The sequence below is a fragment of the Euprymna scolopes genome, chromosome 17 (genome assembly GCF_053919585.1).
Source record: "Euprymna scolopes isolate OS-2025 chromosome 17, ASM5391958v1, whole genome shotgun sequence".
In the NCBI taxonomy this organism is placed as follows: domain Eukaryota; kingdom Metazoa; phylum Mollusca; class Cephalopoda; order Sepiida; family Sepiolidae; genus Euprymna; species Euprymna scolopes.
This window is the reverse complement of record NC_136498.1, coordinates 63875965-63895458: the sequence shown is the minus strand read 5'-3', so window position 1 is coordinate 63895458 and position 19494 is coordinate 63875965. Positions and strand designations below refer to the sequence as shown.

Genomic DNA, 19494 nt, shown 5'->3' with positions numbered 1-19494 from the left:
AGATTAATTTACAAAATTAACCAGATGCATCTCCATTCTTTCATTAACAAATCTATTCCAACTTTAAATTCACTGGAATTGAAGGATCGGAAGTTTATTTCCATCCAATCATCTTATAAACAGATTAAAGCATTATCTTAACAATTACAGTTTTATAATAATTCGGTTCAAGTAATAATTTAAGGATCTAAATGGGGCATAATTGTTTTTCAAAATCATTTAATGTGTGTGTGTGTTGTTTAAGGGAGGTGGTGTTAGATCAACACTGCTGGGGAGTCATGATTTAATATACGGTTTTATTTTTAAATTCAAGTCCAATGTAAACAAGTTCTTCTGGAGGCCACACCCCCTCCTTAACTAATCCATTTCTACCACTATGAATATGCTGTTGTCTCAGTGACTACCGTACACTTATTAATCCTTTGAGCAGGTTTTGGGCCTTAATATGTGGGAACTTCCATGTACAAAAAGAAAAAAAATAGCACAAACCTGCTCTAGGCCTATCAAGCCAGTAAGACATCCAATGAAACAATGTTCTAAAAAGCTTTTCAAACTTAGTGGTTGGAAGTGCTTTTGATAGACTTAAATTTTTATCATTCACATTTTGTAAAAATGTTGAATCATTTATTGAATAAGGCAGATATCAATGCCTCTACTCCCCCTCCCCATACACACACAAAAGCAGAGCAAGACATTAGTTTTTAATGTAAGGAAAATTCACTTAAAGAGTTCCGCATTGGGACAAAAATTTAAATTTTACCAATCTAAAAGGATGACTTTACTAAAACAAGACAGAACATGTACTACACTTTGAGCCGAGCCCAAAGGATCAAATAAGTGTACCATAGGGAATCTCTTTCTGGCCAGTATCACTCTTATTGCAGAAAAGGGAGTCATGGTTAATACACGAATTGCCAAGGTAAACAAGGATAATGTTTATACAAATAGAAAGCCTAACATTTATATTATTCTTAAGAGGAAAATTTTAAAATAATTTTTTTGATATTTCATGTAAATGCTGGTAAGGACAAAGGCTTGTTCCAAAGATCACAAGAAATTAAAATTTCTTTAAAAATAAATACAAATAGAAACAAAACTCAAATTAGAAAATTAACAAAAACAGGATACTTACGTTAATACAAAACATTAAAGCAGTTTTTTTCTTTTAAATAATTTTACATTTCTTACTAAATGTTGAATTCATTGTGAGAATTTGATCTAATTACAAAAAAATACCGAAAAATCTTTGATGTACATACCTGTCAGGGAATAAAAATGTAGCAAAAAATCACAAATAGCTTCTTTTTTTTTTTTTACTAAGAAATTAAAATTTTATGCTGAAGCAAATATAGTGTGTCTAGCTCTGCTATTTTTTAATAAAAAGGAGAAAATTCGAACTACCAAGATCAAAAGCAGCCACATAATGGCTACAATTTACTATTAACTGTCAAAACCGGTATTAAAAAAAAAAAAAAAAAAAAAAAAAAAAAAAAGATTTTCTATGCAAAAAAAAATAATTTACATGATTTTTGAAATACGATATTTTCATTCTGTGATAGGTATGTACATAAATATACAGAAAAATGTTTTATTTTAAAAAGTTTGAATTCTGGACAAGTTAGAATTGAACTAGTGAGTAATGTAAGAGATGACCAAAGAGAAATAAATGCAAAACTCTTAAGGTTGGTTGATTGTTTTTGTTTTATGGCATATCAACCCTTTTCGGGTTATTTAATGCCGAATTCAAAGACTTCGAAGAAAAGTTTTTTTAATAGAATATATTTGTTTTCACGTCGGTTTCTATTTAACCCATAGTTGGGACCCTAACAGGTACTACCACTCTGGGTCAGAGTGGACCTGGGAGCAATGGTAATTAAAGGGTGGCTCCACACTCCCCAAAGCCCACAAGCTGGGGCCTCACCACTGGATATAGTTTAAGGTCATATCCAGGACCCCCATTGAGGGACTTTTACCCTCTGCAAGGGGGGGGGGGACAGTCGGCGTATTCTAATGCCCCACCGACAGCAGGGCCGAAAACTCTTAAGGCCGTTTGTATTAATTTAGATTTTCTTAAAAAAGAAAAATCTAAGGAATATTACAGCAGAAAAGGAATCTTTACAATAATTTTGTATATGTAAATTGATTAAAACTGAAAATCAATATTAACTTGCCTCCCCACAAGAGCAAAATTGGACACAAAGTCGGTGTTTAATGTGGAGAAAATCTGGCACCCCCCCAAAAAAAGGCTGTCTGGTTGGGACAAGAACTAAAAGTTGCCCCAGTCAAAAAGAATCTCATCTGATCTAGGAGGAAAGAGATATTACACTTTCATCCTAGTCTGAATGCCAAGTAACATTTTAGATAAATTTTTAAAAAGTGACATTCATTTTAATGATTTAAATAATAGTTAGCCAATAATTATTTTTATGATAAGACAAAAAAATCCAGTTTCTGAATTTTGAGATGAGAATCGAGAATTGGTATTATTTGTCTTCATATTGAATGTTATTTTCACTTTCGGTCGATGTAACCTTTAATCTTCAAATGTATCCTGTTGAACTCTGGAAATTCCATACAGATTACAGAGTTCAGCATAATACAACTCGAAGGTTTAAGGTTACATAGACCAAAACATTGAGAAAATAACAGTGAAAGTAGGAAAGTCTGAATAATTTAAAATATTTGTTTTAAAACTAATTAAATTGCTACAATATTAACCAAACACAGACATTTTATTTAAATATTTGGTTATTGTCCAGAATTCGCATTAAATAACAAAAACAGAAAAATCTGTATGATATGCATGCCCATGATGAAATGGAAACATGTTCCAAAAGTCACATAAATTGATCAAGTAGTTTTAGTTTTCAATAAGAAAATCAAATTTTATGAGTAACCGAAAAGCAACTGTCTTTGCCATTTTCTAAACAATCTAAAACAAAAATAAAAAAACAAAAAAAAAGGAGACAACTCAACAATAAGTCAAATTTGCGAGATTTAAGTTATAATGTCTACAAATTCTTATTAATCTCTTAAAAATGATCTCCATAGAAATAAAACCACTTGATCAATTGACATCATTTTTGGAATATGATATTTTCATCTTGTCAAGTGTATGTACATCATACAAATTTTTCTTTTTGTTTTTTAATGTAAAGGCAATTCTAGACAAGAATTGCATATTTAGCTGACAATTATTTTTTTATGAAATTCTTTTTCGGTTTTTCTTTGTTATTGTAGTGAAATTCGACATTTAAAATACTGAATTTCAAGTAAAACCATTAGAATCTACTGAATTAATATGTCCCAGTAATGAACATATCCAAAAAAATTATGAAAAACAATTATTCATACAAAAAGTTTTCAAAGGCAATTAGCAAAAATAGAGTTTCAAAAAAAAAAAAAAAAAAAAAAAAGAGTTCTAAAATTGTAACCAAAATGGAGGAAAATATTTTCCGAAAACTGAAAATATTTAGCCAATTTAGTAAAACTTAATTTTTGCTGATTGTCATTGAAAAACTTTTCATTAATAATTAATTTTTTTATCTTATTACTTTTTGTAAATTTTTTGTTTTTATTTTTGGTATTTTCATTATTCTGACAGGTAGGAATCATTCGTTTTACTTGAAATCCAATATTTCGATTTTCAAATTTCGCTACACTAACTAAAAATGAACCTTTTTTTTTTTCTTTACTGTGTGTACAAAAAGACTCGTGTCACATTATTAACATACTATACAGATTGGTGTAGAAAACACTGTAATTACCATGTAGTCCCGCTAATGAATATTTAACAGGATTTGAGAATTTCACATAAAACAAGTAAATAATTTAGGCAAAACCTACCTTTCTCACAAATGTAATGCACGTCCAGGTACTTGTAAGTGCTAGGACATGGGTCAGCTCCAAACACATCATTTTCCGCAGCGATGTTACAAGTGACTCGCCCATCGCACCTAAGTGTAGTAGTAGTTAGCATGCCATTAGTAATCATCATTATCATTCGGGGATGCAATACTGTCGGCCAAGGCAAGAAGTACGTCACATGCTCTTCTACTCTCAAAGACTATTCTAATATACTTACCTTTTAGCAGGTAAGAATACGTTATCGGAAAGGGTGTGGGTTGGGTAAGGGGTGGGTGGGCATTGTGTGTGTGTGTGTGTGTGTGTGTGTGTGTGTGTGTGATTACAGATAATGATACATCATAATCATTGACACGTCGGTTCCCGTTAACGTAATGCTTAAAGGTCAGTCAGAAGAATGTGAAAAAAAACTTCTGTATAGGCATTTAAAATGGTTTTAATGTTATTTCTGTGATATATTAAATCATTTCCATTTAATATCCATTTATTATGATGCATGTAACATTGAGAAAACCGTGTGAATAAACTATAGAAAAACAAAATGGTCACTGAATTTGACCTGATGGTGTGTTTATCTAAAAACGAAACTAAAATCTTAATTATAAAACTGCGAACGGTCCTGGCATTCTTGCTTGCTTGAATCGTGAAATAAATAATTTTATTAAGAATTATTCATAAGTTTCTGTTTCAGTTTCGATTCTAGCTGATGGCACTCAAGTCTTTTTCTTTTTTTTAAACTTTTTAACCACTTATATATTGGATACAATATAATAACCAATATAAAACTGGCTTTATAATGATATGAAATCTGCATAAATTAAAATATATTCAAGCATATTTTACAACCGGGTGCTTCTGCCAGTTTCTAACTAAAAATGATTAATAACATTTAACAAAAAGAAAAGAAAACCATTTTTTTTTTTGTCAAGATACAGAATTTTTCTAGCATTCTTCTCTTGACCGCAACCTTTAAACATTACTAGATAGATCACTAAAGTTATGTTGAGCTTGGTCAGTAGAAAAACTGGTGAGCATTTGAGAATACTAAGTGTTGGGTGCAAAAATTTATAACTTGTGAAATCAAGGTTATGAATGAAACCAGATTTAGATGAATGTGTTCTTTTCAGACGTGCATATTTTATATAGCTAATCCTAATATACATAACTTTTTAGTCCGTTAAAAGCTGGTAAAAGTTATAGCCCATTGACGTAGACCGAGTGCTTTATGCCAAATTGATGGTTGAACATTAACTGTACATCGAATGGATGCCATAATACTTAGTTTGCTGCACCATGTAAGTGCCCATACAAAATTTCAACCAGATCAGCAGAGTAGTTTCCAACAAAAATGAGAGATTAATAGAAATATAGACTAGCAGAAGCTGTGCCTTGAAGGTGTTGCCTGGGATAATTAAAGAACTCAAACTCCTGCTTTCGCTCATGGACCAGACAAATAATTTGAGTCTATGTTTAAGGTTTAATTAAGGGTGTGTGTATATAGTAAATTATGAAAGTATATATGGTAATTAAGCTACACAGAATATTCCGCATTTCATTCTTGTGAGAATTCGTCAAGTTGACTACCTAGCTCTATGTATTGAGCACTGTTGAAGTAAATACTGAAAAATTCAGGCATAAAATTATATCCTTGTATATTAATTTATGTGATTAAATGATATTAATTTACGTGATTAAATAAAGTAATCACACACACACACACATATATATATATATATATATATATATATATAACAATCGAGTTAATACACCAGTTCCCATTAGATCACTGAGGTTAAGCAATGTTGAGCCTGGGCAGTATTAAAATGGGTGACAACTTGGGAATCTTTCCAGTTGTCCTGGATTTCTTCTTGCCACTGGAATCAAGCAGTGACAACTCAAGAGATATGCCATTGGAGATTGCACAACCCTTGCTTCACAATTCCACCTGCAACAGCCCTTACAAGGGTTATCCATCATCTCTCAAGATGGCATGTGTGAGAGATACGGAAGAATGGTAGGAACCAGTGTCAATGTTTAATGTTGTCTCTTATATTCTTATTCTTTAGCTTTGTTTTTATTAAATAGATTTTTGTGAATCATCACTAGGGATGTGACAACAGCATATTCTTTTCGTTGTTTCGACTCTTTAGTATATATCCGTTAATATACTATGTTTTTAAATAGACTGGTGTGGTTCTCGGTTGATTGACTGTATTACTGTGTCGGATATATACTTGAGAGTCAAAAGAATCGTTCTGTTGTCATAGCCCTAGTCATTATATTATAAAAATCATTTCAAATTATGATATACTTCAAATATTTTTAAAGTTCCATTTGGACGTAGAAAAAACAAAACAAAGAAAATCACTGAAACATGTGATTTTCTTCAGCAATGAATAACTGTAGTTTCTTCTTTGTAATTTCAATTCTCTGTTGACTCAAGTAAATAATCTGTTATGCCTCAATGTGGTATCTATGCACGGCTTGTCTTCTTTAAACAAATTCTCTCGTTCTTCAAACGGCTTGCTTTTATAAAGCTCAGAATCATCTAATTTGCAAATGAATGGTGATAATTTAATGTGACCATCGAGGATAAAATCAACTGTGTCGCCATTTTGTTGTTTTTTTTTTTTGTTTTTTTATTAACTGGACTTTACAAAATGCAGACACACACATGGATCTCTGAGGTAAGTAATTATTGCAATTTTCTCAACGAAATATTTGAATTTCTATTTTTTATACTGGATTTTACAGATTTAGATCTCATTATTTCTCTTATTGGAGTTAAATTTACTTAAATTTTTTTTTTTATTAAAAAAAAAAAAAAATTTTAAATCAGATTTATTAAAAAAAAAAAAAAAAAAAAATCAGATTTAAAAAGAAAATATTTTATAAACTAGCTGTACCTACCCAGTTTATAAAAAAATACTTTTTATTGAAAGAAACATTAGTTTTGGTGACTTATTTATTAATCAAATTATTTTGTACAACTGGAATTTGTTAAAAAGTTTGTTTTAGTATACGACATTTAAAAGTAAAGAACAAATCGTGTAATTAACATGGAAACTTCCTTTACTGTTTAAAAACCAAGTGTTTTTAGACATTTTGTTTGCAGAAGTTAAGGGCAATAACTCATTACTAGGGCTATGACAACGGCATATTCCTTTCCTTGTTTGGATTCTCAGGTATATATCCATTGATATCTTATGTTTTTTTTTTTATGTAGAGTGATGTGGTTCTTCTACTCATTACGCAATTACTTCCCTTTCAATGTTTAAAAAGATTCGATGAGTAAGGGAAAATGCATCTATTCTAAAAATTTTCTTAGTTGAAACAATCATTTTCAGAAAAAAAAAACTGATAAAAATAAATACTGATGGCAATAACAGTGGAAAACGAAAAATAGGCTAGTCTGAATTAAGTATCGATATGTCAGATGGATTTCTATTCGGGTCTGACTTGGAAAATCAGGTACGGACTACATTATGTTATAAAGGAAAAAAAAGAAAAATTCATAACATGTAAGGAGGGCTACACAGAAAGAAAAATACTAATTTGTTTTTCATACTAGGAACGGCAAAGAAAGAATTGAAAGGAGGAAGGAATTGTCCAAGCAAATAGTCACAATGTGATACAATTCAGTAAAATTTATATTTGCAATTTTTTTTTCTTTTTTTACTTTGGTATATGCATCAATTTGTAAGGAGGGAGTGTTGCTTGAAAAGCTGGTATCGGGTTTACAGGGGTTATGGAGAAAATGTTTTGATAACGAGACAAGAAAAAAAAGTCTATCTTGAACGTTCTACAAATTTTTAGAGAGCAGATCCATTACATTACTTGCCAAGGCACAGATTTGGAAAATGATACAAAAGTATCATGCAATATCACATTCCAATAATTCAATAGAGTCAATTTGAAAAAAAGAAAGAAAAACAATGCTTTTTTTTTTTGTACATGAAACGTTCTGTTCATCTAAAAAATACAATGTATATTTCAGACTAATTAAAAGGGGAAATAATCAGATGCTGTAAAAAAAAAAAAAAAAAAAAAAAAAAAAGGGTAAGGTTTAACAAATGTTTTAGTGTATCCATAAAATTTAGAATCAGTGTGGAAACAAGAAAATGATCGAATGTGGAAGACGGTTACAATTGGTCATTTGAGAAACAGATGAAGTAGGAATACTGCATGCATATATATATATATATATATATATATATATATATATATATATATGCACAAACGCGTATATAAGTGGGAGAGAACTCTAGTAGTGCGTTCGAGTTAGATTTTAGAAATGAGTAATATTTATATATGCATTACAGAAGATCAGAAAAACATTAATTTCATCGGTTTTAAATCCAATTAAAAGGAACTGATATCTGGTCGCCTCTGTCAGTCTCTCTTCAGCCTCTTTGTATTTGGCTGCCTGGAAATGGTGTCGTTTCTAGGGAGACATAAACAGAGACTGAAGAGAGTCCAACAGACAACTAGATATGGGTCCCTTTTGTTTGTATTTTAAACCAATGCTTTTCTAATCTTACGTAATGTATATAATTTGAAAAAAGTTTTAAAGGTGATACCGTTAAAAAAAAAAAAAAAAAAAAAAAAATAGTACTTTCCTAAAACTGATTCTCATTTAGGACTTATGATTAAGAAATTTTGAATATGATCAGTCAGTAATTTTGCAGTATAGTTAGCAAAGAAACATTTAATAAAAAAATTATAACTTTAACCAAACACAAAATTTAATTTTCTCCTGACCTGTATACTTTTAACATTCTGAAACGGTCTTAAAATTTATTTTCTTTTTTTAAATTTCAAAATAAGATGTATCTCTATTTTCAGATCCAATAAAAATCCAAACATGGCCGCCAACATTTTTCCTTCTGCCTTGAGATCTTATAGCTATCGATTGAGAAATAGGAAAAAAAATTTACAATAACTTTAACGAAATGCATTAAAATTTAATTTTATACAGAGCTGTATTTTTTGTTATAGAAATAATCCCAGACAATGCATGAAGTCACTTACTGCAAAGAGCTTAAAAATAAAAAAATATTTTTTATCACATAATACCACATCAAGGTAAAAAAAAAACTAAACAGTAAGTATTAGATGGTTATATTCTGACCCGGAAAACAGCAATTCTTCCTCCATGTCAGAAACATCACTCATGGAATGTAAGAAAGGATGAAATAAGGGAAGTGAGACTTATGAGGTTGCCAAAAGTAGACAAAGTCCACTTTCTACTCTCAGTTCTATACTCTTTTAATGTTATGAAACTATGTAAATTTTTTTTTTATTTCACTATAAATTTTGATATCTCAAACTTTTAGCCTGATGATACAGTGTAAAACAAATTTTGAAACAAAGGCCCCCCCCCCCTAAAAAAAAATTCAGCACATTAAAAATATATAGGTCAATAGTAAATGAAATTCTATTGTATTTGATATAAGGTTTTGTTGTATCTGAAGTTTTTTTGTTTTTTTTTTTAACCTTATGTTAACTATATTGCAAGATTACCAATCAGTCGAATGGATGAACAGTCAACAATTCAATGTATGCTCTCGGGCTGATCAAAATGATACATCTTACAAACATTTAACATCCTTATTTCTTGCTCTGAAACAAATTGCGAAAGTTCAGGTTTCAAAAATATGAAATAAGTTTTTCTTTACATTTAAAGGACTGAATAGATTTTGGGAAGGATGGGGGTGGGTTTGGGCTTTTCTTTTTCTTAAGTAGATGACATTCATTTACTATTGTGATGTTACAATACGAATCAATCTCCCTTTAAAATAATAGAACTGAAGAATATTTGTCTATTATGGCTCTGTTGAGACCAGAGTTATCTCCTTTTGGAGATATTTGGCTTTAACTTAAGATGGTGCAACTGTCATAAGATTTGATTCTTTAATTCTTAAAATGGCAGTAAATAAATAAAAAAATATATATATATTAAGATCGCACCGCCTCTTATTAGTGTGACATTCAAACTGGGTAAATGTTGTCCGACCTGCTTTGCTATTAGGTATTATTTTCAAATTCAGGTTTATTTTCTGATCATGTCAACCAGCTCTCTGACAATGGTTACACAATCAAATGATTGTATTTTCTCTGGTGTGTCTCAACCGTTAAAAATAACTATGTTCTCATTTATTTACACTTATTTCTTTTTTTCTATTAACTTGTGAATTTTTTTGTATTGTCGTGTAACATTGTATTTCTTAGGATTCATTTTTCCTTGTAGAATTTCTTTGTGTGTTTACATGTCTTTTTAACCTGCCTTTAATGTTCAGTTGGCGCTTCTAACACATTCCAACAAACTATCAATAAATGTCATGTATTAATCAGGTTTCCTTTTGTCAACATGCGTGCTCTATTTGTTAATACGAAAACATTTGACCTATTTAAATCGTTTTGTTGAAAAAAAAAAAAAAAAAGCCTGATTTTCGTCTTGGCATCTTGTGAAAAGTCCTTGATATTTTCAACATAGTAAGTTTTCATTCACCTGTATGCCATTCAATTTGCTATGGTTATTTTGTCATGTGAAATAAACTCGTTTCTTTTTTTGACATCTGCTTTATGCTGAGCGGAAGTCTTGCCATATCTTGAGGGTCTGTACTGATGAAAAATCTCTTCTGATTAATACTTACATAATTCTAGTCTAACTTTAATGTTTTACATGAAAAAAATAGTCTTTACTTTGAAATGCTTCTTTTCAGAATAGTTTTATTACTACAATATTATAAACAAAAATTTCTTTAGTCTTTTTTTTTTTTTCTTCCAGAATGGTTTTATATAATAAAAAATACATTTCAAAAGTTTACGCAAAGAGAAACAGTCATAGTTGTCTGCAAGAGTTTCTATAGTTTTATAAAGAATGCTATATATATATATATATATATATATATATTTTTAAATTAAAATCTGATTTTAAGTAAAAGAATAAGTGGCTTTGGGAATAATGTCAAAACCATTTTGCTTCAAATAATTCTTTTGAAAGGGGGATTTGAAACTCCATAAAAACAGTTTCCACTCTGGCTTCAACGGGACTCAACTTTAATGGATTAAAATCAAGATAATGATAAATTTGTTTCCTTGGTTAAAAAATCAAAACGTTGTTCACAAATCACTAGATTTATTTTTCTCACTTTTCTTTATAAGCCAAGAGATTTCAAACATTAAGAATTTCGGTTTATTCTGTTCAACCAATGGAAACAATTTGCTGCATCCTTATTTTCTTTTACAAGGGATCCACCACTTATCAAGGCCCAAAGGCCACTCGCAGATAAGGGTTAATCAATGTAAGGTGGTAGTGCAGTATATATTTAATTGGAATTCATTAGTTTAGTGATCGTTAATAGTGTAGATTAGGTAGAATTTGGGTTATTTAAGGGGACAGCTAAATAAGAACCTGTTTATATTGGACTTGAAGACTACCATATTGTAATCATCCAGGAAGCAGGCCAGTGAAACAGTGTTCCACAGATTGGCAGTTCTAGGAAAGAAGTTTTGTTGATGGGATCTGTTTAAATTTAGGCACAGAGAGTCGGGGGAAATTATTGATAATGGTTGTAGCTAATCTAGTGAGGTTTTTTGTTTGTGAATGTTTTGCAAGGGGAGACTATAGATTGGAGCTCAGACGAGTACTTGCCATGAAAATAATGATAGAGCAGAGACAGGATCACATCAGATAAACTTGCTGTTGTTGTACAATCACCTGCAGTTTTGATTCCCATAAATCGAGAGTGACTCCTTACTAGAAACTCATGATTTGATTTTCAAAGTTCGCACCAGTCAATGACAGATGCTCATGGCAGAGTTGAAGCAAATCTAGACTACTTTTATTGCTCAATCCAGGTTCAAGATCATGCCCACCACAGCTCTGAAACTAGTACATTACCGATAAGTATATACTTGGATATGGTTAACTAGTACACTGATATAACTTTTTGATACCAACTTCTTGTTTGTTTCATGTCTTACATATTCTCTTAAAAATTCCACAAGGTGTGATTTTTTGGATTTTTTAGAGACAGTAAACTTTTAAATTGACAACTATTTTCTTTAATTGCAGATTTGGCAACTATCGGTAATTTAAAGTTCAGTTTGGTTTGCCAATTCATCTTGAGCACCGTTTGTAAATTGCAAATGATACAATCAACTTCACGAGAGAAACATTTGATGCCTAACGAATAATTTCACGAAATAAACACCTTGTGTAATTTAACCCCATTAGATTATTTTCTTTGGGGATATGTACAGTCCCATGTTTATGCTGATAAACCGGACACACAAGACCACTTAAGACACTTGATGCAGTATTGTTGAAATGCAGCCTAATCTAATGCGTACACTGAAAATTGTGTCTTTAGATAGAGCCAGGTGCTTGAAATTGTATCAAAATTAGAAAAGCGAAAATTAATCATTGGAATAAACCACATATTTGTATAATAAAAACATTTTTCTGTGATTTGTCTCAATTTAAAGTTCGCCGCCTCTTAAAAAAAAGAAAACATTTTATAACCTATTTACTTATGCAAACATTTGGAGGAGAAAAAAAAAAAAAAAAAAAAAAAAAAAAAAAAAAAAATGGAGATTAAAATTACTTTAACTGCAAGATAAAGATTGTTCTTGTTTTTAAATATAAAAAAAAAATGTAGACTTCTTATGCCGTGCATTATACATAAAGAAATTTCAATGCAAAATATGAAAGAATCTGGATTTAGGCCGCATGAAGGAAACAGAGAAATGCATTGAAAAAATGGATTTAGACAATAAGATGTCCATAGAAATTACATGCCTACTATCCTAAACATTCCACTTGCCATGCTTATTTTGAAAACCTTTATGTGTGTGTGTGTGTGTGTGTGTGTGTGTGTGTGTGTTGCAGACAATTCTTCTAAAGACAAAAAGATTCTTGGAAAAACTTAAAGGAAAGTCATAGACTAAAAGGCTAAAATAAACGCACCAGATAATTTGAAATTCTAGCGTCTATTGTTTCATTGGAAACAAAGAACCAAAACACTTTACACAACATATTTTCAAATATTCTTAGTTTTTCTTTAAATCAGTCATCTTGAGAAAGTCCTAAAATGAAAATTAGACGTTGATAAAGATATAAGAATTTGTGGGTAGGACGGTTCCTTTATCACATTTATATATCAACAGGCTACATGGTGCTGCCTGATCGTAAAATACGTTTAAATACGATATTTTAATTTGTGCAGGTTTTGTAGTTATTATAGAACCAATACTCTACTGATTATACGTTATTCAATATATAGTAGTGATTAAAAAAAACAAAAACAAAAAAAAAACGACGACTCTGGTGCCATCAGCTTGAATCGAAACCAAAACATTTAGCTCTAGCGGTATTCATCACCCTGAGCTAACGACACATCCAAATTTAACGCAATTTTTGTGCATGCATCGATTAAGCACATTACATTAAACTACTCTTGCCAAGTTACAGTTTTATAATTTTGACCTGTTAGCATCTATTTTTCCAGATAAAAACTAAATCGATTTTGTTCCCAGGTTCGAGCAGACAAAAAACAGTTTGGTAGAGACCATTCTGCACAGGCAAACAAAGTCACTTATTTTAAATGCAGCTCCAAATGCTACACAAGTATTCACAATGCAGAAAATATGCACGAATAGAACTGAGCATAATAGTGAAATTAAACTAATCCAATAAGAAAACAGACAAAAAACAGTGAATTAATGAAAATTCATTTCTGAAGGAATATGCAGATTATCCCTTTTGATGTCGTTGGTATATTCACGACTAAGTGTCTAAGTGTGTATTCACTGTTAAAATAGAAAAGTGGGCTTTTAATATCAATGTTACTGCAAGAAATAACTTTATATATATATGCAGATATTCAGTATTTACTTTAACAGTTTTTAATATGTGAGCAGAGCTTAGCAGTAGTATGAAAATATATGGCAAGTAAGCTACATAGAAATATCCATGTTTAATTCCTGGAGGAAATTATCTAGTAATTAGCCTGGTGATTTTCTCTGGGAATGAAACATGAATTTTAATTTCTTTTAAAACCTTTACAAAAGAAAAGATACCCTAAGATGATAATACAATGACCACATAACAGATACTTCACTATCCTCCTCTCCCCCTTGAATTAAGCATCGAAAGATGGTACAATTAACTTAATTGAATCTTACAATTAATTATATAGGATGCCCAAAAAGTCACTGAAGTGTTGAAAATCTTCGTCATTTTATCATTAATGATTTTTTTCCCCTCTATTTCAGATATTTTATTTTGGAAATTAATTATGCATAAGAATAGCGTTGAACAATGAACGCAAGTTGCGAAATTGTTTTACCAAAATCAGGGGGTGTTGACTCAAAAAGCTTATCGGCAGCATTTTCATGTAAGAGATAGCTCAAGTCAGAACACAATTCGAAACAAACCCCAAACCCTGCAAGAATGGAAGGAAAACACCAGGAACGAAATAAGGGAGTTAAATCGCAATCCAGAGATTCTGTAATCTGCCATGAATAATATTTTAGAAAGAGCACAAATGGATAACATTTTAAAGACATTATGTTTCATAAATAAAGATTATTTGAATTTTGCATTTTTTATTTATTTATTATTATTTTTTAATTTCCCAATGTTTTAGATTATGTTAAAATTACAGATCAAATTAAAATAAAAAATAAAGAATTTAAGTTCAACACCCTTCAGGGACATTTTGAATACTCTGTACTTTCCGTTTCAGATATACTAAATCTCCGTTAGTAATATGGATCGTCATTATTCAGAATGTTTAGTTTGGTTTTATTTTACCGCATGTCAACCCTTTTAAGATTATGTGGTGAAGCTCTCTGGCATCAAGTAACTCAATTATAATAAACATTTTACTTTTTATTACCGATGCTTTTAGGTGGGGAGGGTGGGGGGGGGAAACCAGTGGATTTTTATCTTAGCTATGATTATAGCAAACATATTCTGTTGAACCTCTGAAAAATGTTCGACTTTTACCAGAAATCAATTCTTTTGTGTTCAAAAATAAAAATCATATTAAAGCTAAAAGTTTATTCTAAGTTTATGTGAAATTTTGCTTCTGTTAACATAAAGTTCAATATTTTAAAACCAGCTATCGCTGCTAGTATTTTATGCTTGTGTCAGCATACCAGAGGGAAAATATATATTGTAATGTTTCAGGAAAATTGTTTTTCAGACCTGTTCGACTTTAGTTCAAACATGCATACAGACAATACAGTACAATATATATATATATATATATATATATATATATATATATATATTAATGAAAGGCAACTCTGCATGTGTCTACAGTTATTTATATCTGCATTTGCTTCAGTGTATCCATTATATCTCTGCATTGTCATTGCCTTCTATAAATTTCCTTTTATACACGCTTAACAATGCTTCAAGCAAACTACATTAACCTATTAGGATTTTAATTTATTTTGTATTTCTAATTCTATCGTTAATAATCTAACAAAGTATCATGAGACATGAATAAAATTAAACTAATGAATGTTCTTTTATATTAAAAGTTAACTTATGCTTTTTTTTTCTTTTGGGTGATATTATCTTCTGAACAGTTGAGAATATTATTGTTATCCTACACCAATTTGGTATAACCAACCACTCCTATCTCGCTGAGAGAAACGCGCTTCCTGTCAGAAGTTTATGGTATGATAACAAAAAAAATAAAAATGAATCTGAAAGGGAGAGGGGGGGAACTTATCTACAGCTTACCATAAAGAACTAAGTTTAAAGTCTATCACTTTTTTTTCTTTCTCTAGAATTCCTTTTTTTTTTCTTACTAATAAGTAAGAAAAAAAAAAAAAGAAAAAAAAAAGGAATTTGAATATTAAAAATAAGCTCCTATGAGTAATCTTAGACTGGAATCGATGCCAACCTGGGAGGTTTTGAGTTGACATTTTGAGGAGACATAAATAAAAAATTTTTTTTTTTAAAAGCCAAAACAGATGAAGTTAAGATTGGCACTAATAAACAGTTATTAGCAGTCAATTTTTTTTTCTTTTTTCATGTAAGCACATTAAAAATAATTAAATATAACAAATCTATATGGTTTAATCTATTTAATCAGCAGAGGAGGGGGAGGTAACATGCACTCGTTCTATTAGCCATGGCTGGATAGAAGTCCAAAATATTTCACAATTGTAATTTTGAGTATTGCCCGCAGTAAAGACTGAACTTTTAACCTCCATAAGAGTAATTATACAACTGAATTTTACCAAGTACTATATCCACTATACCATTATAAAATTTTATATTAATTCCTAGTGTGATAAAAGTATGCTCAATATTTCGAATAGAGCATTAATAAATAAAAATGGGGGAGGGGCGTAATAATGTGTGATGGGAAGATTCCAATATTTTCAGATTTTGATACAATTCATTACTAAATTGCCAATTCAGATTCTTATAAATCTCTAAATATTTAACTATGGAGTTATTTTTCCCCCCAATTATCATAAAAACATGTTAAATGTGCAGACATTTTCTCCAACGTAAATATACACTTGTGTGGGAATATTTATAGATTTTAGTTTTACTGTTAATTTAAAATCATTATTATTTATCATTACTACAAGCAGTAGAAGATTTTGTTTTAAACAAAATCAATTAAAAAAAAAAAAAAAAAAAAAAAAATCGTTTGTAGCATCGGAAAATAGGCACAAATTTTTCTGATTTCAATACACTCGCAATAAAACAGATATAAAAGTTAGATACTATACAAGTTTATTGTAATCTTATATTAGAAGGAATATTTTTTTTGGATTCAGGAAAATTTGAGCCTATTTTCCGATGCCAAAACAGATTCCTTTATCTATTTTATTTTATTTATTTTTTTTTTTTATAGAACGTCTGCAATTGCTTGTAGTAATAATAAAATAAATATTTATTGATTTAAATTTCCAGCAAGACTAAAATCTCTAGATCATACCCTCACAAGTGTGGTTTTACGTTTGAGAAAATATATGCGCATTTAAGATGTGTTTTTACAGTAATTGGGACAAAATAACTTTATAGTAAAATATTTAGAGATTTATAAAGAATCCCTACCAGTAATTGTATCGGAATCTGGAATTTCGTACGGTATCGGGGGAAAAATATTGGAATCGTCCCAACACTAATATATATATGCATATATACACGCGTTAAAAACATAGAATGTATAGAATAGTGGACAGATATAGGAACATGAGTAAAAATAAGGACACAAACACATCAGAACTAAGATATTTTGATAAACTGATAGACTGATTGAATTGGCTGAATATCTTGGTTCTGTCTTAGCTTGTGTCACTTTAAAAAAAAATTTTTTTTTTTTTACTTGTATATTACCATGCTTAACCACTATTCCATTTCATACATAATGTTGATTTACTGGCGAATTTGATGCACCACAATTGTTTACCATCCAGGCAACAGTTGCAGAGAACATCGACTTCAAAAACAAACTGCATACAAACGTTATGTTTTAATTGGAATCTTTATCTCCTTTTTTTTTTTTTCTGTTACAAATCTAGATTTAATATGGCGTCAAGAGAAACACGATTGTTAAGTACATCTTGTACAAAACTCTGCAAACGATTGGATATATATGAAGATATGAAAACGTCCCGCTGAGCTTTGGATTGCTTTCCACTGAGAAGTACAAATGCCAGGATTGAGGAAAAGAACCCCATTATAATCTTAAAGAGGCAATAATCTTGTCAAGGGAGTTTTATTTTTATTTTTCGCCCTCTCTCTTTTCAATAACAAGTAGGATTGAGTTGCCTACTAGATTTAATAAAACAGGAGGACACGAGATGCTGAAAGTAGGTTAGCATTCTAAGTACTTTGTATGTACCGAGTATTCAATGAACAGGAGGATAAGAGCTCATAAAACCTTACAAGACGTATAGGATTTCAAACAGAATGAATGGGAAATATTTATATCAAACTTACACTTATGCCTCATACTTCATAACGAGTGCATTAGTTTAGAGATTAAAAACCCAAGCCGGTATTTGTAAGCCTAATTTGCTTAACTATACTATGGAACGATAAAGTTGTCGCCCTAAAAGAAACAATACAGCTTTATTTTAAAACTTATTGAAAATATCAATTCAGGTAACTTGATTATGTAGTTGAATCAATGTAGACATCTTCAGCCTCAATCACCGCCTCGATACGGGTCCTGAACTGAGAACATGCCTTTTCCATAGCCACTGCTGGGAGCTCGGCGAATACTCGGCGGATGGTAGCGATCAGGCTGGCTTTGGTGCTGTGGGAGGTCAAGTTGGTGATGTTTTTGATGTTTGACCAAACGAAATAGTTCAGTGGGTTCAGGTCAAGGGAGAATGGAGGCCAGTGAAAGAAGGGTACAAAGTCATAGCACTCCTTCTGAAGCTAAGCCTGGGTCTCTTTGGACTTGTGGGCTGGTGCAGGGCCCTGCTGCCACACCCAGGGTCTGTCAGCAGGCACCTGATTGCACCACACTCTAGTACATTCAGGTGCACTTTGGTGTTGACTTTCAAGCCGACTTCGAAGATGTGAGGTGGCATGATGTGACTCACTTAAAACCACACCAAAGACCATAACCGTGGCCGTAAACTTTACTTGGACCACCCTGAGCACATCCCTGTTATTCGTGGCAATCGAACAATGCATTTTGAGGGTGCTGGCAATGGTCCTGTTATAACTTGGATCAGTAAAGAGCATGAGTTGTACAGCAGCACATCTCCGATCTCGCTCGTTGAACATTGTGTCACTTTCAGACATGATAGAAGGCTCCTATTGCTCTCGGGATTTATACACAACTGGCCAACTACTAGATGGTCTTTATTTTTTTTATTTTTATTTATTTATTTTTTTTTTTTTTTTTACAAAGGTATCATCACTTATCAAGGCCCAGAAGACACTCGAGGATAAGAGTTAAAGAGTGTACAGTGGTCAAAAGGACAATATAGTAATCGTTAGTAGTGTAAATTTGGTAAATTGGATTACTTAAGGGGAACGGCTCATCAGGTACTTGTTTACATTGGACTTGAAGTCAGCTGGAAAGCAGGTAAACGGAAGAGAGGTCCACAGGTGTGCAGTTCTTAGAAAGAAGCTTTTTTCATGGAATAGCAAAAATAGAAAACCGATTTTTTAATCAAACGGAAATGGAATCCTGCCGTCTTTTCTAGGGCCACAATTTTATCGTTTCACCCGGTATAGACCAGTGGTTCCGAACCACCATGCTGCGGCACATTCATGTGCCACAAAATAATTACTGGTGGGCTGTGAATAGGTTATAAATGGAAGTTACGAGTTGTTTTAGGTGGAAATACAGTTTTCATATCGTTATAAACAGAGTTATTTGTTAATAAATACTCACACATTACTTATGTGATGTTGATAAAAAATAAAATAAAATGTATAATAAATCGTATGTCTAAGTTTTTTGGTATGTTCAATTTTCCCTAAGAATTAATAAGCATTGTTAAATATGAATATTTGTTTTCTTTTTGATAGGAGTGCCGCGAAAATTTAATAACGTGCCGTCATGTAAAAATGCTTGGGAAACACTGCTAGAGACATACAAATAGCTGCATCTGAGTTTTTAA

At 31.1% G+C, this 19494-nt stretch overlaps 1 protein-coding gene across 10 annotated transcripts in view; it reads right to left on the bottom strand.

The window, feature by feature from the left end:
* The window catches only part of LOC145296756 (adhesion G protein-coupled receptor L4-like), a 700831-nt gene that overhangs the window by 137698 nt on the left and 543639 nt on the right, over nucleotides 1-19494 (bottom strand). For 8 of the 10 annotated variants that reach the window (XM_080142799.1, XM_080142796.1, XM_080142805.1 and 5 more), the window contains one exon: nucleotides 3847-3956. The exons of the other annotated variants lie outside the window; for them this stretch is intronic. In XM_080142799.1, coding sequence (XP_079998925.1) covers nucleotides 3847-3956 — 110 coding nt within the window. The remainder of the gene's footprint in view (nucleotides 1-3846; nucleotides 3957-19494) is intronic. 10 annotated transcript variants of the gene reach the window in all.